Source organism: Corvus cornix, chromosome 7, assembly GCF_000738735.6.
Source record: "Corvus cornix cornix isolate S_Up_H32 chromosome 7, ASM73873v5, whole genome shotgun sequence".
In the NCBI taxonomy this organism is placed as follows: Eukaryota; Metazoa; Chordata; class Aves; order Passeriformes; family Corvidae; genus Corvus; species Corvus cornix.
The window spans coordinates 32,332,931-32,359,548 of NC_046337.1; the positions used below are offsets into that span (position 1 = coordinate 32,332,931).

The 26,618-nt window shown below is 39.0% G+C and overlaps 1 protein-coding gene across 1 annotated transcript in view; it reads left to right on the plus strand.

The window, feature by feature from the left end:
- The window catches only part of CALCRL (calcitonin receptor like receptor), a 63,916-nt gene that overhangs the window by 26,376 nt on the left and 10,922 nt on the right, over positions 1 to 26,618 (plus strand). The window contains exons 2-10 of the mRNA XM_010406489.4: positions 6,888 to 6,985; positions 7,984 to 8,128; positions 9,604 to 9,714; positions 10,662 to 10,774; positions 13,121 to 13,212; positions 18,371 to 18,497; positions 19,901 to 20,054; positions 21,266 to 21,326; positions 21,438 to 21,504. Of these exons, the coding sequence (XP_010404791.2) occupies positions 6,935 to 6,985; positions 7,984 to 8,128; positions 9,604 to 9,714; positions 10,662 to 10,774; positions 13,121 to 13,212; positions 18,371 to 18,497; positions 19,901 to 20,054; positions 21,266 to 21,326; positions 21,438 to 21,504 (921 nt within the window). The 5' untranslated portion in view covers positions 6,888 to 6,934. The remainder of the gene's footprint in view (positions 1 to 6,887; positions 6,986 to 7,983; positions 8,129 to 9,603; positions 9,715 to 10,661; positions 10,775 to 13,120; positions 13,213 to 18,370; positions 18,498 to 19,900; positions 20,055 to 21,265; positions 21,327 to 21,437; positions 21,505 to 26,618) is intronic.

Sequence of the window (26,618 nt, forward strand, 5' to 3'; positions counted from 1 at the left end):
TCTGAACAAGGGGTGTTATACAGTCTTAAGGTCTGTTTGATGAATTCATAAATTCATACTGGCTTGGCTTTAATTCGAAACAGAAATAATTTTCCTTGAAGGTGGAGAAATTTTCTTTGGAGGACTATACCATATTTTTCATATATATCATAGGAATTCTGAAGTGGAAAGGGACCATGAGGCTGATTGAGTGCATGTCTCTGCTCCTGGCAGGACTACCTAAAATTAAATCCTATGACTAAGAATATCAGTCATATATAAATGTATCTAGGGAACTATACTTATATACCTAGTAAAAATGCAGGAGCTCTCCAACTTGTTAATAGCATGAAATCCATGGAAAAGAATGAATGCCATGAGCTATTCCCTTTTATTGAAAACAGTGTGTTAACTGGAACATCCTTGCCACATCACCGCAGTTGTTTTGGAAGAAGTAAAATTTCAGGAAAGTTTATTGGATATATTTCAACCCGTTTTTTAAATTACTATAACTGGAATATAATACAGTTTAAAAAAAAAAAAAACTAAAAAGGGAAGTACCAGACCTGAATCATCTTGATCCATCAGCTGTTGGAATTTAATCATTCATTAGTCTGCCATCATCTTCATTTCTGTTAATAGTCGTTTCCAGGGTGTTTGATAGTGGATTTTTACAGATAACTGTTCAGCAGAGCAGAGCAGCCTCCCTTCAAAGTGGCTTTGTGCTTGAGTGATTGCTATGGAATTTCAGTGCCATGGATTACAGAACTTTGAACTGAACTTCGTGAGTTATGCCTAGGAGCAAAGGTAGCTATGCTGATGGATTTTAGGCATCACGATACAGTTGGGTTAGGGCTATGGGGTGAAAAGGGTTAAGTCTGTAAAATAAGCATAACAGCATGCTTACACAATAGTAGTCAAATAGCACTGACTGGAAACTGTGGAGGCATTAAGAACTATAAACTGTCGGAAATCACAATTGCATCTCTTGAAAGTAAAGCCCTAGCAGTCTCTTGGTAAAGATTTTACTTTGCCAGAATCTCTGTTGTCTTCATTTAACTAGTTCCTCAGGAGAGATTAATAATTTTACTTTGCTTTGATATTTTCAAAATTCATCTGCTGCATTTCTTTGGCACTGTTAGATAGCCTGCTGACTTGTAACTGTAACCCTCATTGAGTCCTTGCCATCCGTCCACATGGCATTGCACGATCTGTACATGTGTCTGCTTCATGTGTCCTTAAGTCAGTGGGAAGTTCGTCATATTGGACAAGGACGGGTAGAGCCTTCATAATTTATAGGGAAAGCATGGAAAGCACAAGGGCCAAGAGATGACTTTTCAATGTAAAAGCAACAAGGAAATACTCTTACCTTTTTTATCAGTGGAAATCCTGCTTTAAAGGGCCAAAATTGGTGTGATGGACAAAACCACAAAAACTCTGCTCTGCACTCTGCTCTGTGGAGAGGAGTAATGTTGACCAAGGGCAGAAATTGCAGAATATGCATGGAAAAGAACCTTGTAGACATTCCCTCCTTCAAAGTCTTATTTGGAGAACTTTGTTGTGGTGGCATTTCTTGCTGAGTTTTGTTGGTCGGTTTGGATTTTAACTGGACCTCCATAGCCCATGTTTCTCCTCAGAATAATTTACAGTATCATCCACACCTGCGAATTGAACAAAAGAAGTGTTAGAAAATAGAGGAAAACTAGCACCACTATCACTCTGTGATAGGTTCTTATAACTTTAGGTGTTATTGGAACTGGCCATGAGTGTTGCCAATTACTGCTAGTAATTTCTGTTTGGTGCAGGTGACAAAACTTATCTGAATGGTTGCCAAAAGCTATTCATGGGAAGAAGCACCCAGGAGGAATTTAATCTGTGCAATTTTATATGCAGATGGTTCTGCAATCTCTGCGAGGACTCTGGCATGCAACCAGAATGATGCAAAAACAAAAGCAAAAAGCGTGCGAATAAAGAGAATACAAGATGTGAAACATCTTCATGAGCCAGTCCTAATTTCCTACTTGCACAGCCCTGTACCATGAGACCAGCACAGCACATGGCCCAGGAACTAAACAGTGAGGACTTTCTCCTACAGAGCTGAACTGCCACCTGCACAAGGAAGTTGCTGTAGAATAACTCAGGGGTTAAATTGAGATATGCCACTGCATTTCTTTGCTTCTGTTAATCCTCAAGACAGTAAATGCCATTGTGCCACAAGTGCTTCCTAGGAGAAGCTCATGGAAGGAAAGGTGGGGAATGTTTGTGTGGCATTATTTTATTTAACTTTACTTTTAAGCTCCATGATTATTAGGAGGATGGAGTAATTCCCACACATACAGCTGTGAGCTGTTATGGGATACCATTGAGCAGTTTGTTCAAATCCTGGTAGAAGTGGTTCCCTCAGAAATAAAGGCGTATTACCCAAATAGGAAGATTTCCACACTGCCTTGCATTATTCTCTAATATAAGTGTGGAGACTTTACAGTCCATTTCCAGGACTCAGTGAATCTGGTGTGTATTATTTGGCTGGTGCTGCCCGCTTGCAGAGCCCTTTTAGTCAGAGAAGTATTTCCCAGAAAATTTATGTGAGTGAAGATGCAAGTGGAGGCTCCATCTGCAATTCCATTTGAAGCTACTGGTCTTGTTGGTTTGGGGGAGTTTTTTATTAACAGTGCAATTTGAACAGCAATTCAAATTAGGGACACTTTGAAAAGTATTGGGCATTTTCCAACTTGTTGGTTTTGTCTTTATCTTGGGCTGAAACAACCAAACATTGCCTGGGGTTTTAAATACTTCAAGTTGTATGCCTCCCTCCAAAAAGAACCAGAAGTAACAAAGTGTCAAGAAAATACCCATTCTGACCCATTTTCAGTGGGAGATGAAGGTTTTACATCTGTATGCAAACATGTTTAACTTCAGTGTTACAAGGTTATAGCACGCTGCAAGGTATATCATTTACACTGCACAAGTTCTGTGGCTTTGGCTTTTTTGGCATTGGAATGGTTTTGTTGGCTTCCGGGCAAATCAAAGATTACCAATTAGTGAAAAATGTTTGGGCGTTTATGGATGGACCTGCAGTGACATAAGAAGGCTCTCCCTCCTGTCCCACTCACACAGAGTTGCATTCCCACTTGAAGTCAGATTTGAGAACTGTTTGAGGTGGAAGCTGCCTGTGTTTTTTGGTTTATACTAAATGTGGTTTTCAAGTTCAAAAAAATGATTTTTTTCTTTTTAATGACTGATTTTTTAACCCTTTTACTGAATGGTTGAAATGGGAAGTGTCTGGAGCTCAGCAAGGGTGCAAGGGTGCCGCTTATTCTTGGGAGGATGGGGGAGAGTTAAAAGTAGAAACAGCTGATGAGGCAGGATGGCTCTAGAGAAAGCAGGAGGAAGAGAAATGTGAACATCTGTTAAAGATATACCAGTGACTATTTTAGCTAAGTCCAACTTGCAGTTCCCTTTTAGTTCCTCCTTTTTCAGTAGGTGTCACTGCTATCAGTGACAAACACAGCGTAGGCCTTGGGAATATCCTTAATGGCATCTCCTTTGTTGTTGTTGTTGTTTCATTTAAGTTATCCCAGTCTTCACTAAATGCACAAATATGCACTAGAAATAAAAATGATATTTCAGAGATCTGGAAGATCTAATATACTGTTAAAATTCCCCATTTTTTTTCTCACTGATCTTCCCTTTAACTGGGAAAATACTTCAGCCAGGGGACTGCCAGTAGCTGTAGTGTTGTGTCTACACCACCTCAGTTTCAGTCAATACCTGCCATGTAAATCCCAGTCCTACTGGCTTTTGTGCAGATTCCCACTGTCACAGAGTGGGAGTCAAGGGATTCATTCAAGACACTCAGATTAATCTCAATCCAATACGGTTCTTTTCTCCGCCCCACAGTGGACTTGTCAGAATAGCAGAACAACTTGGGAAGCATTATTATTTAAGGAAACCTAAGAATGGGTCTCTTTTCACCACTGATTTCTTGTGTGCCTAATACCTTCAGGCTTTGAGAGGGAAAGAACTTTCTGAGAGTTTAGTTTGTATCTCATCAGAGCAGATGATTAATAAAAGCAGCCTGACTTTCTCAGCAGTACTGGCTTGCTGCCTCAGTCAATGGAATATGTTGCTGTCCATCCCTAAGAAAGTTCTTAATTTTCCTTGGGAAAGTCTTCTCCAGACTAACTGGAATAAACGTTGAGTGAATGAATTCATGTAGTGATGCAAGAAATGCTTTCCTGGAGTCCAGATAGGCATCCGAATGACCTTCATCCTGTGTTTTGTAATTAAGGCCGTAAGTAGTGATGTTTAGAATAAGGTAGTGGTTGGGGTTTTTTTTCTCTCCATATGTTAGCAACTGAGGGAAATGAGTGGAAAGCAGAGAGTGCATTATAGGCTTGACTTAACATTTTATCTCCTGGGAAGACTTAATAATTTAACAGCGGATACTGGAGCAGTTGATAGGAAATGTCTACAAAACCACTAGGTATGAAAAGACTCGGACCATTAAAGGAACTGAGCTAAGGGATGACTTTTGATATTGTGAAACAGAAATAAACTTGGACTCTGAATCAAAGCAGATAATTTTTGCCTTTGTTTATATGATGTTGTATCTTTCAGATAAATTATAATAAGCAAGTGAGAGCAATATAAAAACATGCATTTTAAATTTTCCAGCCAAAATTTGTTTTAGCATAAGGATTTTTGGAACTATTGTAGATAAAATTATTTTGAACTCTTGTATACATGTATAAAAAAACATACACTAAATTATGGTTGCTATTTTCTACTTGGTTCATCTCTTGGCTTGCCCTGTGCACATCATTTGTGGATTTTAACCCTGCGCAGATGCGCTTTGTCATACTTGGGAGAGAAAAGATTATTGACTTACTTTGCAATAAGTTATTAATTCCAATTTCCTTAGAAGGTCAGGGGTTTTTCCCCTAGGAAAACAGACACAGCTGTAAATTAATGAAACATGTGATAGGTTTGAATTAATCATTACCCCCAGTTGTCATGCAGAATTGAACTCATATTGCTCTTCTGTTAATTTAGATTTATTTGGGTATCTGGTTTTAGTCAAGCTTTAGTCACTACACAAAGATATTTAGATTTCTCTTTAGTTAACAGATAAAGGTCTTTACTGTTATCTATTCACTTTAGTTCTTACCATGTGGATTTTCCAGGGAAGTAGTAGCTCAAACTGAGGATATATTTCATGTATGCTAATTGGTCTTCCTCTAAGTGTTTAAAAGCCTTCAGATTTGAATTTCAGAGCCTCACCTGTGCAATTTGCAGCAATCAGTGTTCCAGGATTCCATGCCACTGGTAAAAATAGAAGGAAGATTACAGATACAGTTTTATTCTGGGTTAAACAGGTACAACTGATTTTACAACACATTTCTTGTATTTGCATCAGGCTGTACAATAAACAGCAATGATTTCATATTTAGTAGTTAGTATGTCGTACAAGATGCTATTTATTGTATTATAGCTGTATTAGGAGGACCCAGTCCCAGTGTGAAAGCAGGAAAGTAGCAATGTCAAATGCTTGCTTTTTGTGACTAAAATGGGGGTGGTTTTTTAAAAATGAGCTTTTTGTACAGTTAGGTCTGCTGGCCAATGTACTGCCAGTTGTTTTTCATTCCCCAGTTTCTCATAGAACATTGCTGCTGGATAAGAAAAAATTCCAAAGATGAAAGCAAGCGTGAGGGGGAACGTGGCCTGGGTCAGGACTCAGGTTTGTGTGTAGGTACAGCACCCACAGCCCTCTGGATTTGCTGGCAGTGTGGTCTCTGGGCTGGATGAGCTGTGTGAGGGGCTTTGGGTATGCAAGGTTTGTGTCTTAAATCACTTGGAGTCTTGGAGTGAATTCATCTGTACAAGGGAGCTAAACTCACACAAGTTATTGCTTTTATTTTAGCTGAGAATAGCTTCATTAATGCTGCTGCAGTGAGATACTTGGATTTTTGAAATGTGGTTTAGTTGTAATAACTAAACTGAGTAGACAAAGGTATTTTTCCACAATGCAATCAGAAGAAAAGCTCTTACCTCAGTTCCAGGCTCAGCTTTGTGATCTTCTCACGATACTTCAGGACACTGAAATATGAAAAGGCAAATCTCTTTGGCATTTCCCTTCCTTTTGAGGCAGTTGTCATGGCAGGGTTACGCTAGATGGATGGTATACATGTTTCATAAATAATGGTGTATATTTTATGCTTTGGGTGAATTTTTTACTTCAAGAATCAATTCTAAGAAGAGTCTGCAGTGTAAAGTGGTCATAGCTGGCTTGGGTATTTGTGTTTTCTTCAAATGACAGATAAACTACAGCTACTGCAGGTACAGAAACTATTTTACAGCTCACATTTCATTCTTGCATTGCTACTTTTATCCTTGCAAAGCTGTAAGTTCAGGATGAAGTGGCTTCTTACTAGATCAGTTATTCCAGAAATGGGAGGATTAAATATCAGGACATATAAAGAAAATGGGAAATAATTGTGTGTGTTTGAAAGCCTGTGTGTACTTTAAGGAAAGCAACGTGCAGTGTAACTGCTGTGGTTGCCCAAAGGCAGAGATAGCATTGATTGCAGTTTGTATCTCAGGGCTGTTTGCTGTGGGGTTGGTACCAGGCACCTGCCGGAGACAAACCCTCTGAAGGGGCTGGGCGAGGCAGTGGAGGAGCAGTGCAGAAATCCCTGCTGCTGGAGTTCAGTGCTGAGGAACTGAGTGCCTTGTTTTGACACCATATTGTGCATCCCTGTGTATTTCACGTGGCATCACTGTGCATGAATAAAAATGGAGATGACCTCCATCGATTTTAGTTCAGAAAGAAAATATGAAAGTCTTTTATCAGTTTTGGCTTTCATTAATTGCTAAATTTCTTTCTATTTTTTTTTTTTCTATTGCAGTTTGAGTTCATTCAGCTACAACAAAATTAACTGCACCAGATTTAAAAATGACAAAAATCTGGATCACATTTTTGCTATTCTTCTTATCGGTTACTATGGTGAGTCTTATGAATTTTTAAAATCACTTCCAGTTTTAACAACCCTGTAAAGAGTACCATAGAAATTATTAATATGGAAACAGAAAGAGCTAATCTTGTGTTCAAATGTAGCTTCTGAACAACAGGATCTTTATCTACCTTCTGTTGTCCTTTAAATTCCTTTGGCAAAGGAACAGAAACAGTATTTACCTCTACTGAATCCAGCGTATTCTCTGCTGGATCAGAACACTAGCAGTGGACAAGTGACCTAGAAGCAGTACCCTGCGGACCCCAGGAAGAGGAGAAGATGACTAACTGAGATTCAGAGGACATCCTCAGAAATTCTAATTTCATCCCTTGTTCAACAGTGGTACAGTATTTCAATCTGCAGCTGTGTTTTTCTGAGAAGCTTAGTAGCTTCCCATAAAATATTTAATTACTATTAAAAATTCACTTAAAAGGTTCAGGTTTTGGTCAAGATCAGCTTTCCTAAGATTTTTTAATTTTTAATTTTTATAACCATCAAAGCGGATGTCTTGTCTTTTCAATACCATTTTTTTTTCTGAGGGTTGACTTTATGGTTCACCAGACTACAGAGAAACCAAATAGCTCTGGACAAGCCAAATGCTTCAGTGCATAAAATATATGGAAGGGTTTTTTTGGTAAAGGATCATTTTGGGTCTGACTGAAATGTCTTTTAGACTGAACTTTGATACATTTCACTGGCTTTCACAAAAGCTGTTTGTATCCCTCTGACCGTCTCAGTGCTTTCTATGCACGTTGCCATTATTATTTACAAATCTTGCCAGTTGTTCCTCCGCCATGCTCATTCAGGAGACATTTATCACGATTCAGTAGTAAGAATTGCTAATTAACCAGAAATACATAAAATCATATTGTCAGTAATAAGATTGGAAGATCATTCTCTTTCAGTAAAATAATATTTAAAGGATAATATTTGAAAAGATTGATGTTGGAGCTTGTATGTGGTTTGCTAAAAGACGTGTTTTTCCTCTTAGTTCTTTGCCACTGCTACACCATCTGAGGGGCATCAGAACACGACAATGGACTTTGCCCAGCTGAGCGTTACACGGAATAAAATCATGACAGCCCAGTATGAATGCTACCAGAAGATTATGCAAGATCCTATCCACAAGAAAGAAGGTAGATTGTTTCCTTATGAGCTTTTACTAAAGCAAGTGGTCAACGGATATAATTACAGTAATTCAGGATCCTTTCATTATATTAATTTCTTGTCTTGCTAGCAATTGTTTTTCAGGTTGTAACAATATTTGCCCAATTTTTTATAAACATCACTTTGGGATGCATGAAGTAATATGTTACATTACCTGCCCATAGCACCACTCCTGATATAACACAAAGCTCTTCTTTCTGATGAAGTAAGAAATGTTAGTTTAAATAGATATCTATATTAAAAAATCATGACTAATTAATCTTACCACCTTATTTCATTTCATGCTCTTATAATACCTCTGTCTGCCTGGTCACATCTGCCTTTAAAACTTGCAAGTATCTTAATCCACACAGTTTCCCTGTTCTGAGGGTTGTGATAGTGTCATTATTGCTTTTCCTGATAAGTCACTCAAAGCTGACCTCAGCCACTCCACCCGTTGCTGTATTCACTTGGTAGCTTCTGGAAATACTGAATAGCTTTTGAGGCAAGCAAAGGGGATTGTGTTCTTTTACAAAGAGATTCTTCTCATCTGAAATGATTCTTTGAAGGAACTGAGTGCCTGGAGGTCAGAAATGGATACAAGTATGGCAGTGTAAGCTTATGCCCAGCTTGGGGCTTCACAGCTTCAGAAGGATCTGCATAAACTGGAAAATCTTCAGATGAGGAGGAATAACATGACTTTTGAAAACTGCAGCCTTTGAGATGGGGACATTATTAAGTCTTTAAAAGAAAACTGAAGTGAGATAATAAAAACATCTTCAAATTTGTACAGATGGTCAGTCATTCCGTGTGCCTTTTGGGAAAGAAGCTGTTTATAAAACGCCAGCTCATTCTCAAGGGAGGTTTATTTTAGATGTTGAAATGTGTGTGAGGAATGAGACATTGGAACAGGCTCTTGAGGGGCACTGGATTCCCTGTTCCTGGGGCACTTGGGGAAGTGTTTGTCCAGTGACTGCTGCAGGCTCAGCTCAGCCTGAGGCAGAGCCAGTGTGGCTCCTCCCAGCCAGGCTTTCTTGTGGCTTCTGGGATACCACTGTGTTTTCTATGAATGAGGAAACATATATACAGGCTTGGTATACATCCAAAATATAAAAAAAATCAGTAAAACCATCTTTGGAAGCATGAGGTTCTTTGCTAAGGGACATTATTGAGATGAATCCATTTAGGGGGTTTTTGCCCACCATGCCCTAGATCTGAGGCTTGCAAATTGTAGATGTAGGCCATTTCAAGGTGAATGAGAAAAGATTTTTAAACGTGTTCAAAGAAATGTATGTGTAAGGAACTATCTCTGTTAAGTGAAGTTTTAACCAACCAATGCTAAGTCTTCTTTTTCTTTTTTTTTCCTCATTGCTGCAAACCTACCTTACCCAGTCCCACATCTTACCTTTGAAAGACTGTTCTGAAACAAGAGTTATTTTATTCCCAGGTCTCTATCTGTTTGCAGGTCCTTACTGTAACAGGACCTGGGATGGCTGGTTGTGCTGGAGCGATGTTGCTGCCGGAACCGTGTCAGTGCAGCGTTGTCCTGACTATTTTCAGGATTTCAACCCATCAGGTATGAGTGCACTGACTTCTACATCAATGTATTTCTCGTTGAAATGAAGGTCTGGGGGCTTGATGTCTTTTGTTTGCCTCACTCAAGTCATTAATGCTCTGGGATTTCAGAAACTCGAGACGCATTATTTGCATTTTCCTTTTATCACATAGAAAACTGACAAGTTATTTATTTTCTTTTCTGGGAATTCTGTAGATTAGGGAGTAGGAATTGAAGTTAGATCACAGTTCTTTCCTCTTAGAGATGAGCTTTTCTGACAGACAGGCAGAAATATGACTTACTCTTTTACCTCAGTTTAAAAGTTGAAGTTGACAGAGAGTTTCTCCCACTTAGAATCATTTCCTGTTTCTGTGGGCTTAGCTTTGTGAGCATGTGGAAAATGTCATACATTTCTAGTCTTGTCTCTTTCTGCGCACTTTGTATTCCCCTGGGTCTTTTTGTGCCTCTTTCTATTTGATGATAGAAATCATTGTGTTTCCAGCAATTTTCCAGTTTGGTTCTTGAGCAGTTTCACTGTTGATGTTTTCCCTCCTGTCCAGTACTAATTTATAGTGGTAGGATGTTAGGCTTTAGTTTCCATCTTGGATGTTAAACAAGCCATTTAAATATTCTTGTCACTTCATCAGGTAGTTCTCTACAGCCTTCATCTGGTAGTTCACTTAGTTCAATGTATTTTGATACTTAATGGATTGGAGAAGAAAAATCTATTTGTTTTCTTAAGGAAAATCACATCATTGGTTGCTCTTGCCAAGCAAAAGCAATGGCCTCAAGTTTCTCAGAATTCATAGTAACAAGCGAAGTCTCTCTAGTCATATTAATAAAGCTGTCACTTGTTTGCCAATCTTTGTTAAATACTTGGCATCAGGAAATAGAACTTCAGTGCTGACTGCTGTATTTTTCTTTCACTTTTCTTCTTTTGTTTTTCATTCCATCAACTTTGATTGTAGAAAAAGTTACGAAGATCTGTGATCCAAATGGGAATTGGTTTAGACACCCAGAAAGCAACAGGACATGGACAAACTACACCCAGTGCAACATCTATACACATGAAAAAGTGAAGGTAAAGAAAGAAATGAGTGCATGATACCAGTGTCAAGAAACTGAACTGAAAATCTTTATAAGTTTCAAAACTCAAAAGGCAGCAGAGTTGATGCAACAATGCTTTGGGTAGTTTTCTATATACCAAAAGTAGGCTCTGTTCCCACACATACCTGTGTGGGTCTATGTATAAATGCTATTTTTATAGACTTCGGTTCATCTTGAACATGCCCATCCATTAAAAGATTTAGAAGAAGAAAAAAAAATCTCTAACTGACCTCTTTGCTATACTTTGTGATATGTGAGGATTCAATGGGCAAAACTGCGTATTTTGCCCCGTTCCCCAGCTGTATGTCCACTAATATTCCTTACGTTTATCAAACATTCAGTTATGGGAAGAACCAGGGCTATAAACTACAGACCAGGATAGTCTGTAAATTAATTTGGACCTCATGTTAAAGGGCTCAGAAATAGCAGACTGTGTCAAGAAATCTGACGTGTAATAGAGAGTTTCTAACTGACTGCGCCATTGCTGTTGAATGCCTTGGGGTACTTACCTAAAAACCACATTGGGCAAAAGATGGTTACAGATGATAATAAGGCACTTTATTATTGCTTTTTCTCAAACCATGAGACTTTGATTTTGCTAATGGCAGTTTAATTCTATTAGCAGAATTGCCGTAATTCATTGATTCTTGCTAATATTTGGCTGGGAATGGAGGATATTATTCAGAAAGGAGCAGATCTATGATGATCTTTCTTTATGAATAATGAGGTAGTTTCCCTTGGGCTATTTTGCCAGCATATTTCAATGCTGTCACAAATCTGAAGCCATTGTATGGAATAAAAGCTCCAAAGAAAGCCTTGCTGCTGCTCTCTGTGTTGTTACGCTCAGCAGCATTATCCCTTCACTTTGCTTGGAAGGCAGATGAGACACTGCACAATAACTGTGGCTGTTGTGCGTTGTTCAATTCTCATTGTTACTGCCCTCAGTGGTTCCTGCTGTACCATGCTTTTGTGCCTGTTCTAAATTGAGGGGAAGTCTCTAAATCCTTAAAATGCACCTCTGCCTGGATTGGTCACTGAGTGAGGGGGTGGTACAGGATATGGACCTGTCATAGAAAGGCTGTTGTCCTTTACACATCTCAAATTTTAGCATTTGGGGGTAACGCTTGATTTTTCTCACTCCCAAATTTTTCACTTTCCAAATTTCATAGTAAGTTCCACTTATACCTATTGCATTGCCATTTGGGTGTTTTTTAAGGAAGTTATGTCATTTTTAAAAATAATTATAATTTGAAAATTTCTAGCACATACAAAGAGTTACCCTTGTGTCATCTTACAACCTACTTAAAGCTTTACCTGCAATCTCTTTATATTATCTCAAAAGTCAGTGTATATAGCAAGCTGCAATTATTCTGTCCTAACTTGGAATGATAAGTTGAGAGGATACACAGAGTTTTCAGTATGTGAGCATTTGGATGTGTGCTCTACTTCTCCCTCTGGAACCCAAATAGTTGTGCTTTATTGGGAGAGTATAAGGTTCAACCTGAAAATCTTCATTTTTGTTACGTGCCAAATGATAATCTTACATTGAATGGAGCAAGAGTTTTTTGAAAGACAGATTCCATGACTGAAAGCAAAGGTTTGTTACTTTCTGATATAATTAATTAGTTAATTAATATATTAGCTACAAGAATTAATGATAACATGAAGATATTCCAAATATTAAATCACCGGTTCCTTTTTCTTACCTTTTGTATCTACCCAGATTTTCATAATTCCATGATTTACTGTAGGCTTATTTAACATGCTTAGTCTTCACTATTTTTAAGTAATTGTTAACTTTTTTCATGCCCTTCCTTAAATGCTCAATAAAAACTGAATTTCCAGTACCATAATCACAGCTTACTTTGAAGGAAGTATCTTTAAATGCTGAGAAAAAACATTCTATGGGGAAAAAATACATAAATTCATACAGCAAGCACATGTTTTACTTAGGAGTTGTGTTAAGAGAGGAATCAAGCCTCAGACAGCAATGCAGCCAGTACAGGAACTTAAATAGCCAGGTTATATAAATACTCAGAAAAAAACCATAGTAGTGTATATTGGAAACTTGGTGTTTTAACTGGTAAGAGGTAAATTTTAGTGATTACTTCAATTAATCTGCTGTGTTCCCTAGGGAGAGAGATTTTAGTAGGATGTTGTTTGGCAGGATTCTGAACTTGTTCCATAATTACCTGAAATGGTTTTGGGTTTTTTTTCTTATTAGTCTTATAGCCACTTTAACTGCAGAAGAGATGTATAAATATGTGCTTTATCAGCAGTAGCTGTGTCTGAATCACTTGGCTTTGTTCTTGTGTTACAGACTGCTCTGAACTTGTATTACTTGGCCATCATCGGACATGGCCTTTCAATTGCATCACTTCTGATTTCTCTTGGCATATTCTTTTATTTTAAGTAAGTATATTTAAAATCCTTTATCAAATACCAGTGGTTGCCACAATCCTGGTTTCAGTACTTTGGGACACCAGCCATCCAAATGAAATTAGATGGAGCAGGAAGGTGAAGAAAGCCAGTATATAGCTTTGGTATTGGACATTATATTGTAACAAAAAAGGAGGTTTCCTTTCTCAGATATCTAAAATCAAAAACCTGCAACCCAAAACCTGTGGAATATATTGAAAATAGGAAATGGGAAAATGCTTGTTCATTTTGGGTTTGTGATGTATGGATTTTTTAGTGATAAATTACAGTATGGATACTAGGAATTGGAGTCAATGATCCTTGTGGGTCTCTTCCAAGTCAGGATGTTTTATGATTCTGTGTTATGCCAAGCATCAGCTGAACTAAAGAGCAAGTGGAAACCAAAATAGTGATGACATTTGATAGGTACAGTAGCATTCCAAAGTCAGTACCCACAAAGTATGACAACTGTAAGGAAAGTAAGGCTAAGATCTGCAGTAGAAATGGGAATAACAAAAAAAATCCCATTTTTTTATTCACAGCATTGTGTATGATAGGCTTGTCATCTGCTGACTAACAGTTACTGTGTCACCTTCTTGAAAGGAAGTTTGAGCAGTGTATCACCCTGTCACAACAGCTCATAATATAACATACAGGCCTTTTCAAATTAGTCTTATTACTTCATATCTTGTGAACTTTCTTTCCTTCCCTATGAAAGACTCCTTTTCTTTTTCTTTTCCTTTAAGAAGCTGCTGAGGCCTGGTGGGAAGGTGAAACCTGGGGTGTTGCCGTATGAGGAGAGCTGAGAAAGACAAGTTGTTCCCTGTGCCAGCTGCTGCAGTGCCCAGTGTGGGCTCCCCATGTCAGCCTGGCCTGGTTTAATGATTTGTGCATCCCTTCTCCTTGGCAAACACATCTGCTCCTCGCGCTCACCTACTCCTACCACTGTACCCTGCTGCCTCACTCCAGCCTGCATTTCCTCCTGGCATTTACATAGGAGTAGCAGATACACTGGCAGTGGATGCTGCTTTTCTCATGCTGTGGACTTTGATTAATTAGGTGGAGGCAGCTGATGATAAAAAAAGTTCTCCTTTTCAGTCCCATCTGGCTGAAACGATGCTTTCACTTTAGCTGTGCATTATTTCCCCAGGCTTCCACAACATTTCTGCAAATCCCCAACAAACAATGTTTCCACTTTGTAGCCTTTCTTTTGAAGTCCAGTAATCAAGATGACATTTCAGCTTTTTCTGATCTCGTTTCAGGAGGAAAACACAGATAATTGTTTTTAATCAGCTTATTTTTGTATGACCTGTAAAAACAATGCTTCCCCTTTCCAAATTCACTTTCCTTCCACAAACTCAACATGTGAAATGGCTGAGTCCTTATAAGAACTTTGATGTTGCATAAAAAAGGTCTATACTGTTGCAATAAATGTCATAAAGCTTAGCAGACTAAATAGCTAATGTGACAGGAAAAATGCTTTAACACAGGGGAAAAGAAAAAGATTTGGAGTAGGATATGATTTTCTAAATTCACAGAGTCAAGCGTGGTTTTTCTATACCATAATATGAAAACCAGTTTCATCTTTGCTTGTGGTACTTACTGCAAAAGCAGGTGATCTGCTTTGCTGCCATCCTGTGAAATACGATGTTGTGTTTGTCTAACCATCCAGGGATTTTCTTTTCTGGTAGCAGGATCATCCTTGCTCAGAGAACCGCATGGATTCAATCCAGACCCACAAACCACATTTTCTAGACTGTGGTTATGTTGGGATATAAAAGGAAATTACAAAATTCAAAGGAAGCTAAAGAAAGTCCTCTGCAAGCTGTTCTCTTGGGATGTACAGTTCCTCTAAAGTATTTTTAGTAGCAGAAGGGTATTTAAGGACCTAGATTAATACCAGGATGTATTATGTATCAGCTAAAGCTTGGATAATTATTCATAGCTTTAACAGGTGGCCTTTTTTTTTTTTTTTTTTTTTTGTACCAGTGGGGGGGGTGTCTTTGAATTTGTCATTTCCAAAAAGTTTATTCTCTAAGTTGACTGACAGCTTCTGGACAGCATTTGTTGGATTTCTGATCATTGGGATATCTTTAGATTTGACTAGAAATTTGAAACTTTTCCCCAAAGGAAATAATCAATTGTTTGGGACTTGAATTATTTTTTAGGACTAAAATTTTTCTACATTTTATGTTTGCATTTTAAATTTTGTTTTTTCTTCAGAAAATTTTCTCCTTGGAAATACTTGTCCAGTTTGTGACTTGTGTTCCCCAAGTGCATTGGAGTTCTTGGTTTAACAGTATGAAATGGGTCATAAGCTTGGAAGTCTGAACTTCTCTGAGAACTCATCTATGAGACATAAAAGTAACTTCTGCAGTGTCTCTGCTTTCTCATTCTGTTCCATACTCGAGGTCATGCATGTGTTATAAATGTTAAAATAGTTGTAGGATTTTCATAAAGAATGAAAAAAGAGGCAAGAGAGTACTTAAAAAAGCAGTGGTTTCGGATAAAGGGGAGCTATAGTTTCAAAGGTGTCCCCATCCCCCCCACAACAAAAATCAAAGCAGCCAAAAAAAACCCAAAGAAACCCACCTGATCTAAAAGACTTGCTGTTGATCAAGTGTCATGTCAAATCCCATGACAGCTTCCACAGAGGAGAGCAACACTGTGTTAAAGAGAGAGTGGGCAAAGCACTAATTATTGGATTGTTATGGAGCAGGAGCTGGCTGAGTCACTTTCAGTAATGTCATCTGAACAGATAATTCCCCTTCGATGCACACATGGATCTCACTGCTTGAGTTTTGCAGTATTGGAATACCTTAAAATCTTAGATCTTAAACTCATTTAGGGGCTTCTGAAAATGTCACCCTTTTTTCTTTTGGAGAAATGTTGGAGAAATTAATTTTTCCCTAATTCCCAAGATATACAGGAGTTTAAATAGGAAGGGAAATAGGTAATTTAATAGGAAGTCTGCTTTTATTTTAATACACATTGTTTAATTGAGGGGTTGGTCATTCAAATGTTTTTAGGTCATAAATATGAGAAGTGATTAAAGGATATTATGTCATTAAGAAAAACAGTCAGAAAAAAGGAATATAGGAAGGATAACAGAAGAGGGAGGGTGGGGAAGCTTAGGAAAGATCCTTTTATTACCAAAACCAGTTTTTAAATGTCATCAGTCTTGCTTTTTGTTTCTTGTCGGTGATCCTTTCAATCCTTTCATGCATGGGTGGAGGTGGGTGTGGATGGGTGTGTTTGAATATTCAACAGGAACAGCTGCGGGATGACCCGGAGAGATGGCCCCATTAGCTGTACGTGCTCTTCCTTGCCTGAGCCTTGAGTCTTAACAATAAGCAGACAGAATTCCAGAGTTTTTCAGGACTTGTTTACACAAAGCCCTTCGCTGGAATCTAGTATTGTCTCTCTTTTCATATGTAAACCATATAGGAAAAAAACCATATAAAAATACATTTTCAAAGACCATAAGACCCTGCATGTTATAATAATTAAAGTTTGTATGTTTGGGGCATTAAAACAAAAGACTCAAAACCTTAAAGAGCCTAATGGAATATATTTTTTCCTCAAGTTCATATGCAGCCCTGTTTTCTGTATTTTGGAGGCTTTTTCTTTTGTATTTTTTCAGCTAAATGACACATGGCAACCAAAGTTTCCTGTAGGTCCTTGCTGAATGGCAGCACTGGTGTCTAGAGGGGTTTCCTTCCCCTGTTTTTAGTGCCATGGCCTCGGACTGTCTCAGACCTTGCACAGTGTGTACCCAAACCTGTGAGCTTCGTCCAGGGATCTGTGGGTGCTTTGTACACAGCTCTTGTGAGAACTGCAAAGCTTGCAGCCAAGATCTGCCCTATCACCAAGCTTTTGGGACTGTCCTTTTTTTCCTTTGGGTCACATTGATTGTTGTTTCATCTGTCACCAGTTTTCAATTTATTCCTCCAGCCTTTGTGAATATTCCATATCTGCACTTCTCTGAAAAAATACAAAGTTCTCCCTTCTATCCTCTCAAATTAAAAATTAATCACCAATGTTCCCCCTTTATCTTTTTTTCCAGGCATGCTATTTGAAGAGGCCAGAAAGCCTGTTGTTTTTTTTTTTCCCCTTGGGTGACAATTTAGTCATGTCCCCTGCTGCCCCTGTGAATGTGTTTGTGATTTCTCTCAGGGAGCAGCAGTGGCATGTGTGTAAGTGGTAGATTTTCTCCCCCAGTTGGTCATTCCAAAGTGTCAATCAGCTGCACTCCATCTCTCTGGCCATTAACTGGAGACAGGCAGATTAGAGAGCACAGACTGCAGCAGAGGCTTCAGTCGCTGCTTTCTCCAAAGCAATCCAGGAGTTCACTGGAAAAACTTGAATGAGAAGCAGTCCCGCCTCTTGGAATACACTGAGTTATTCCTGCTTCCTCTAGAATGGCAGGAAAACAGAAAGTTGCTGCACCTAAGTTCAACATTGTTTGATATTGTTGAACCTCTGGGTTTTTTTTTAAAAAAGCCCTTCCAAATAAATTCTCTCTTTAATTTTATTTCAAGATTAAAAGCAAACCTTAGAAATCAACACAATTTAATGCAGTTCTTTAGTGATTTTCTAATTATAGCCTATAAATTGTTTATAACTTAGTTAGACACAAAAATCAGGGTGAGATTTGCATTATTTTGTTTATTTAAATGTTTCTTCAGCCTTTAGGCTGAAGGAAGAAAAATGACAAGAATATGAGTAAAAGGGAATTATCCTCAAAAGATCTGGACAGATTTGGGTAAATGGAAACAGGGTAAGACAGCTTCGTCAAGCTCAGGTGTGATAGGTAATTGGGAAATTCTTCAGATACTAACCAAAAAAAAAAAAGTCATTCTTCTGAAAATTATTATCAGCATTCAGATAATTTTCAGCTGGCCACTACAAAGCAGGTCCTTCACTATAAACATATTGGACCTAAATGTATTTGCTTTCTTCCTGTTGGTGTTTAAGCAAAGGTGCTACCTTTCATGTCATTGTATGAAATTTGCTCTGGATCTGAAGAAAGGGTTGATGTAAGACTTATTAGTAAAATCAAGAGCTCTAGCATTTCAAAATGTCAGAGTTGTCCCCAGGTACACATAGTTGTCCTCCCATGTACTCATTTGTTCTTGTTTATCTTTTCTAGGAGCTTGAGTTGCCAAAGGATTACCCTGCATAAAAATCTGTTTTTCTCTTTTGTTTGCAACTCTGTTGTAACAATAATTTCACTGACAGCAGTTGCCAACAACCAGGAATTAGTTGCAACTAACCCAGTAAGTGAAAGTCTATTTGACAGCCTTGTTTATTTGTATGTGAATAACTTGAGCAGCGCAGCAGAGGTGGGAGCTGCAGAGCTGATGAAATGTTGTGTATAGTGAGGTTAAAGCACTCCTAACGCTGTGTCCGTGTGATGCAGTACAGCAGATGTCTCACAGGGCTCAGGACATTGCACATTCGAGGTTGTGAAATAGTAAAAGTGCTTGAAGAGACTGAGCTTACTGAACGCCTCTTTTCAGCTCCACAGAGTCACTTTTGCCCTGAAACAACTGCAGGGAAGCCTATTCTAGATGATGTCAGGGAGGCTGACAGCTGTATTCACCATGGAAGGGCAGGAAAAAATGTTTTGCAAGGTATTTTTGATCTGTCTGCTGGTTTCTCATGGCTTTAACTTGGCCATCTTCAGTTGAAATAAGAACAATTTATTTTTGCAACAGGAGACCCTAAAGATGAAATACCTAAACAAACAAATCCCTAGCTCTGTCTTTATTGTTATTTAGACATGGAAGATAAATTCTAATTCTGTGGAAGTTAGGGCAAAACTCCAGAAGCTGAATCGAGTAAAAAGATAATTTCTCTTTCTCCTGTAGAAGCAGTCATCAATGTCCTGGAATACATATTGAGATAGCTGATAATAATCATCATCAAGTGAGTGAGGGAGCAGAGAATGGTAAAACAATATTGGGTTTTGGTTTGTTTTAAGCCAAGTGGCAGAAATAGAACAATCAAACATGTTGGAAAGAGGGGGAAAAAAGGATTTCATGTGACCAATCTGCAAGTTAGCTGTTGCTCCTTGTTCACAACCTCACATTTTAGACTTCATAATAAATTATATTATAGCATTTAAATTGTAGAATATATTTTGAACAAAGATAAATACAAATAAATGCTAGGTTCCTCCAGAACCTGCTGCAAGCTCTCGGTCCCTAGGTGCAGTTATGAGTAGGTTAGAATCATAAGTATTGTAAGCATTTTAAAAACATGAATTGTTCTCTGGAGTAGTTATATGTTGTGGTGAGTAAAACTGAGAGGGGATTACCCACATCAAAGTACATTTCTTCTGTGGTTACTGACAGATAATTAAGGATTTGGAATGGTTAAGTGTGGCAAGGTTTGCAATAAGGCAAAATATCATTACAGCATTCTACCACACTTGAGGATCTCAGGGTCCTCACATATGAATTAAAACCCAGACTCAGTTATTAAGTTTAATGTCACCATAAAGTATGGGATTGTAATGCCCAGAAAATTCTATTTTAAAAAGTAAATAAATGTGTAATTTTAGTGGAAAACAGAATAAACATTACCTTGAGTAGTATTTTTTTCTGCTTTGCAAATAAAGCTCTGAGATTACTGCAAATTAAAAATTTATGTTATGCTCTGCTTTTTTTCCCTTCAGGTTAGTTGCAAAGTGTCACAGTTCATCTACCTGTACCTGATGGGTTGCAACTACTTCTGGATGCTGTGTGAAGGCATTTACCTGCATACTCTGATTGTGGTGGCTGTTTTTGCTGAGAAGCAGCACTTGATGTGGTATTACCTTCTTGGCTGGGGTATGTGATTTCACTTTGTGTATTTTCAGGTCAATGCAGCCTCTTCCTCCTTCAAACATCCGTACCTTTGCCTCTCTGAGCTGTAGCTTTGAGTGACAATGGCGCACACCCCCAGTCTTTTTCTGCAGTGTTTTAACAAGCTTAGAAATATTAATGTAGGAAGCTCTCTCTGCCGAGAGAGAGATTATGCATTTCTGGAGTCAGGAAGTGACTCCTCCTTTGTATAGAGAAAATAGTCTCCTATTATAAAAAAGACCTTAAGAAGTAATGATTCATTGTTCCTCACCTCGAAGATGTTTATTCAGGAATGAATGTTTGTTTTCAGAGAAGTCTTGCCGTGCCTAGGGTAGAGGGTCAGAACTGAGTTAGAGATGGTCGAGGATTTATTTTTCCAACAGCTCCATTTGACCTGTATTGTTCACTAAGCAAACACAGAATAGCTGTAACAGAAGATCTCAAGTAGTATCGGTATCAAAGCTAACAAGCCTGGTCACTTCAGATAATGCACAAGGGCTTATTCACAAAGTGAAAGTGGAGGCTCTCTGCAGATGCGGTGTATGGGCGCACACAGCTCTAATGTGACTTGGTACCTGGGTCACTCTGTCCCACTGCAGGCACAGCTGAGACGTGGCTGGAAGGTCACAGGTGCTCACCAGCTCCTGAAGATCAGGTACCACCAGCGTGTCAAGGGCCTCAGATGACTAATTTGCTTATTCTTTTCAAATTTTTTCATTTGGCTTGATCTGTTGAGTCTAATTTCACAGTTGTTTTCTGAATACCCAGCAAGGTTTTGATACTTTGTCCTCATACCAGTGAGAACGCGCTCACCACTGGTCATACTGTTAAAGCTGTGGTCACATATGCAATCACCATTTTAATGTTACCTACCTGTTTGGTGTTACTGCAGATTGCAGCCTGAAAAGCAGCCGTGTTAATGAAGATCACTTGTTGCGTTCTAAAAAGTCCAAAGTTGATTTGCCTTTCCTGTGCGTTGCCGTGGACTTCTTGGCAAGTCAGTAGGAATAAGGTTTCACACAGCCCTCAGAAAGAAATCTAAGAAAAGAAAGATTAAATTGGTCTGTGTTAGTTCATTTGCTCTGCAGGTATATAGTTTGGTTGAGGTGAAAATACAGAAGAGTCCTGCAAGATTTGCAAGTTTACTTAGGTATTAACCAGGTTTACTAATGAAGAAAATACTGTTTTCTTCACAGGTTTTCCACTGATCCCTGCCTGCATACATGCTGTTGCAAGAAGTTTATATTATAATGACAAGTAGGTAGCATTTCAGCTTGCTTTGCAAAACTTTTATATTTTCTTTAAGGTTAAAAATAACCAAAGGTAATAAATGCCTTGTTTTTACCTTTTCCTATTTGTTTTCTCTAGCTGTTGGATCAGCTCTGATACTCATCTGCTTTATATCATCCATGGCCCTATTTGTGCTGCTCTCCTGGTAAGCATTTTTCAGATAATGTTTTGTTTTCTTGTTTGTTTTCTGTCTGCTCTTGATGGACTTATAAAGGTAAGAGCCTTAAGCTAAGATTTGGAGGTCACTGTCACTTGTGAGTCTGCTTCTTAACCCAGCAGGTGCCTCAGACACACCAGGTACAAGAAGCTTTGGCCTTACTAAGGATCTCTGCCTCTGCTCCTTTGAGAAACTCAGGGTTTGCAATGTTGATTATCACTCCATTAAAATGCTGGTGATGAGGAAGGGCTAAACCTTACCTGGAGTACTGGAGGGGAATTTCAAATCCTTCCTTTAGCTGAGAATGCCTCTCATGCCCAGACTAATTGCCAGGTGTACCATGCTAGAAGCCGCATTGTGTCGCTGTGCTGTGGCCAAACAGCCACCAGACTTTCTGAGGTGCAGGGAGAGGGGATTTGGATGCCAGGACTGACTGTGGGTGGGAATATGGGATGGAAAGAAACTAGAGCAAGCCCTTGGGATAGAACCAGTGCAAATGGTTCTGCCAGTACCTGTGACTGCTCCTGTTCTGATACTAATTTAGCACTGTCTGCTTTGGCCACTGGGGTGTTGCAGCTCCTCTGTTTCTGGAGTTCTCATGAACTCTTAGAGCACAGTGTTCTGTCTGACACCCCAAGGTAATGCCAGCTCTATTCAGTGTTCACTGCTAAATGCAATTCTAGGTGAGTAACTGAAAACATTACTGCATAAAAATCAATGTGGTATGTCAGTTGCACTGGGACTGGATTTAACCTATGAAATTCAGTCAGTAGATTGTTGCTAAATAGAAATAGATATCTACTTAAACAATTATCTACATAATTAGCATAGAGGCATTCTATATATGATTAGCCCCTGACTGCGTATGACAGTTATTTGTTTTATTGTAACAGAAACTTTGAGCAGCTCTGGCCAAACTGGTGGGTCCATGTCTGCTGACTTTTCTCCTGGCCTTTCAGTTCACACAAGGCAGTTGATTAAGAATGAAAACCTTAAGTAACTTCATGGAAATAATTTTGGGTCCTGATCTACAAGAGTTTCTTTTTCTGTTAACCTCCTCCTACCTGTGGAGGGCATTCCATGCATAGAGAATTCTCTCAGAAGACCGTTGTATAAATCCTGGGATTCTTGTGACTCCTTTTTCATTCTCAGTGAAATTAACTAATGAACTTAAATGTTGAAGACTGTGATGATACCATGATGCATCTGAGCCCCTCTGTGTGGGCAGCCAGAGCAATGCCCATGAAATTATTGAGAGCTATGACCCTTGGGGTGTGAATTATTACTGGTAATCTCCCGTCCTGTCAGTCAGGTCTGCCGTATCTGTTCATGTAAGGATCTGCTGTGCTCTAATCTGTAAAGTTAAACCCAATTCTAAATCCTTTCAATTTTTATTCTCTCTGCTTTACACAGAAGATGAAACCCCTGTTTTGACAGAATGGTATAGAGGGGGCTTTTTGTGGGTTGTTACTTCCATTGTTAGGGGGTCTCTTCACAGTTCTATCACTTTAAGTAAAGCTTTTCAAAGCTGAACGATAATTCGTATTAGAATTTGCTTTAAATAGCATTGTAAAAATTTGTGCAAAAGCTATAAGACTGTACTATCTTCCATGAAGTGACCTCATTTTGGGATGTAAGGTCATTTTCTCCTTCTAAGCAGTGGCCTCCACAAAATCACACTGCAAGTGGCCAGACTCCTGTGGGATTCAAATGCACTGGAGCCATTCCAAATGATCAAGTCTTGTTTCTATTCAAGGCAACACTCAGAATGTTCTTTGATTTTACTGGAGGCATAATAATCATCTCTGTGGGGTTGGTTTGGGCAGAGTCTTTGCAATTTGCAACTTTGTTCATCTCTGATATTCCTATATTTTTCATAAGCCAACTGAAGGTGTTTCTCTTGTATTTTTCAGTAAATTTATTTGAAAATCATGCAGGAATAACAGATTAAACTGCACATCTTGCCTGTGATGTGAAAGTACTTTAAAGGAGTTGCTTTCCTTCCTGGAACCAAAAAATGTAGTATTTCAATTCAGAAAAGACAAGGCAGGGCTAAAGATGTTCGATTAAATGCATGTGTTTAGGCTTTGTGAACAGAACCCTCATTTGCTTAAGCAGCTTGCTTGCCAGATACAATTTCCACACTTTACTAAGCATGACCTGCTTCAGTAGACATTTAAGCAACAATATTAAACTGCAAATTAGATAATGAGGGGGAAGACACTGTTTCTATTTGCAGGAGCAGATCTCAAAGAACATGAAGGGGGACTGTCAAGTGGGTGCCAGGGAGAATTGGCAGAAGCCAATGGAAGTTTAACTCTTGTACATCACTGAAAATCCTACAATTACAAGAAGTTAACAACAACGCTGCTTTTATGGTCCCTGTTGTTACATAACTGTGGTCAGATCCCTGCCAAAGAAACAGGAGCAGACACAGGTTGCACTTTGATTGGAATTGTCTTCGACTGACCATTAAATTACAACTGTCTGCCTAAGCAATCACAATTAAATAAAAAGAGTGGGAATGAGACAGTAGAGGGTGATGTTGGTTTTCATGCTAGACAAATATTGATCAAAATTGAGGGGAGAAGGTAAAGGAATTGGATTGCATGTTAGTGAAAGCAGTAGTGATTTCTGTGTAGACTTCAGATGTGCCAGTGCTCTTGTGGTTTTGTTTGTATGGGTGCCACTGAGTTATCTAACACTATGCCATTGTTTATATCAGTAATGCTACAGGGATGTTCCTTTCTCCCCGTAATAATGTTATGTATTGGTGTCATAGTCTGACAGACTGGTACAGATGCAAGTTCCGAGTGAAGGTGTGCTAGAAGGAACTTCAGGCGCTCCCAGCTTTGTCTTTCATGTCCTTGTATTTAATGACTTTAAGCCGGCCTCAGTGCCAGGCTTAGGAGTTTAGAAGTTGAATGCTCAGCCCTCCTACGCCTGGCCTTGGGAATGTCCTCAGGCCAGCTATAAGACCTGTCTTCATGAGCACACACCCATGTTGTGCCCAAGCAGAAGATACAGAGCTGCACAACTGCATTAAAAGCCAAGCAATGGCTACCAACTTGTATCTAAGAATATCTGAGTGCTTTGAGTGAGAATGGTCTGTTTATATCATCCTAAGGAAGAACTGAAAGAGAATTTAAAAGTACAAGGATTACTATAGTGCTTAGTGCAAACTCAGCATAGAGAAAAGTAGAAATATCAGGGACATGAGGAGAGTTTAATTCAAAAACTGCAGCACCCATTGACTTAGAAACTCGGCTTCAGTTCACTGACACTTTCAAGCCAGAACTTAAATGCTCCTGAGTTTCCAGTATAGGCACCAACACATTTTTTTTGTCTTGGATTGCCTTCTCTGCCTTTGTTTCCATTTTTGCTCAGTTGCCCTGTTCAATTTTCAGGTCACTGTGGGGCTGTTGCTATTTCACTCTGTGTTCATAGTGCAGATAGCACAACAGAGCTCCTTTGGGCTTTTCCAAACCATCACACTCAATTTGATGATAATGTGCATGCAAGGAGTTCCACTGCCCTACTTTTGCTTAAATGTAAAAATCTACTCAGCACCTTGCTTAAAACCAGGACCGGTTTTCATCACTTTAATTAAAAATTCAGTTCATCCCGATCTCGCTCTTATTTTCTGACAGAAGATATTTTCATCAAAAATTGGTGCTACATACTTCTACTGGCATTCATCCTGTTCTACTCAACTGTGCCCTTTGCTTTGCCTCCTCCAGCATTCTGTTTGCCCTTTTAGCTATTTGCAAACTCTTTGCATGTTTAATTTTGTGCATTTTGGTTTTGGTGGGTAAGTGAAACAAATAGAAAAATTCCGTGCATGTTGTAAAAAAAACGGCTCATTGGGTGCTGCTATTTATGCCTGGCTGCTGCAACTTTCATCTTCAGTTAGTGCTTAAGAACAGTGTTATAGGAATTGGCCATGCTACCAAAACATGAGAGGGCAGAAAACTCAACGTTTGAGACATGCTAATGTTGAACAAGTAGATTTGAGAAGGATTAAATTTAGAAATAGAGGAAGGACTCATTGTCTACATGTACTATAGGAAGTTGGATGGGGATTGTGGGCTACATAAAATCTAAATAAATCCCTTGAGAAAGAACCAGAAGACCTTGGCTGTTTAAACAAAGCTTAAAGGTAGCTGGAGGCTTCCAGGAGAAATTCATGCAGTAGTTTCCTATGTAAAACAACTTCCTGTTAGAATGATTTAAATAGCATGTAAGCAGAATATAAATAATATCCCATATCTGTCCAGGGCCATGTTGCTATAATAGCACACAGCTATTTATTCTGAAAGCCTGAACTGACAGAAAGAATTCTGCCAGAGCTGTGGAGGCATCGTGACAGACGTGCTCTGAAATGCCTTCCCTGCTTGCACTTGTCCTACAGCAAGACAGAGCCTCCTCCTACACCAGGAATTCCGAGGTGTTTTAGAAGGGAGTTGTCTGTCTCTCTTCCAGCTTCTTCCCCCACCCCCTCTTTTGTCTCTAGTTGTTGGCAAGGGCAGAAAATCTCTGGAAGCTGAGATAGGAGCAGACCCTGTGTCTCTCCCTTCCGTAGTGGGTCCCCAGAGCACCTTTGTCCTGTCTCTGTGCCCTTGGATGAGGGGATGGACTGGCTGAGCTCTCAGGATCTCATCTACCTGCAGCTTCCACCAGGGGCTGCACAGGAGACACAGGTGGGATGGGCTCATCCCTAACCAGCTGTTGCTCTGGTTACTCATCCTTGGGCTGTTGGGGATATGTGTGTGTGTATATCCGTCCTCATATCTCTGTATGTATCAGTTTTGTGCTTGCTCACAATGACAGTTTGGGATTTTTTTTCTGGTCAAACTGAAGGAACAGAGACAAACCATTCCTAACAAGAAAAGCCTTAGTAACTATGGAAATAATCAAATTCAGTAGTGCAAGGGAATGACATAGAGCATCATTTCAGTGCTTGCCCCATTGGCAGCTCTGCTGAAAGAATAAAAGATCCAACAATTGGTGACTGTGAGAATGCCAAATCCACTGTTTGTCTAGAGGAATATACAGTTCCTTGTAGCAGTATTTTGCCTGTCTTTTTTTATTCTGATTTTTTT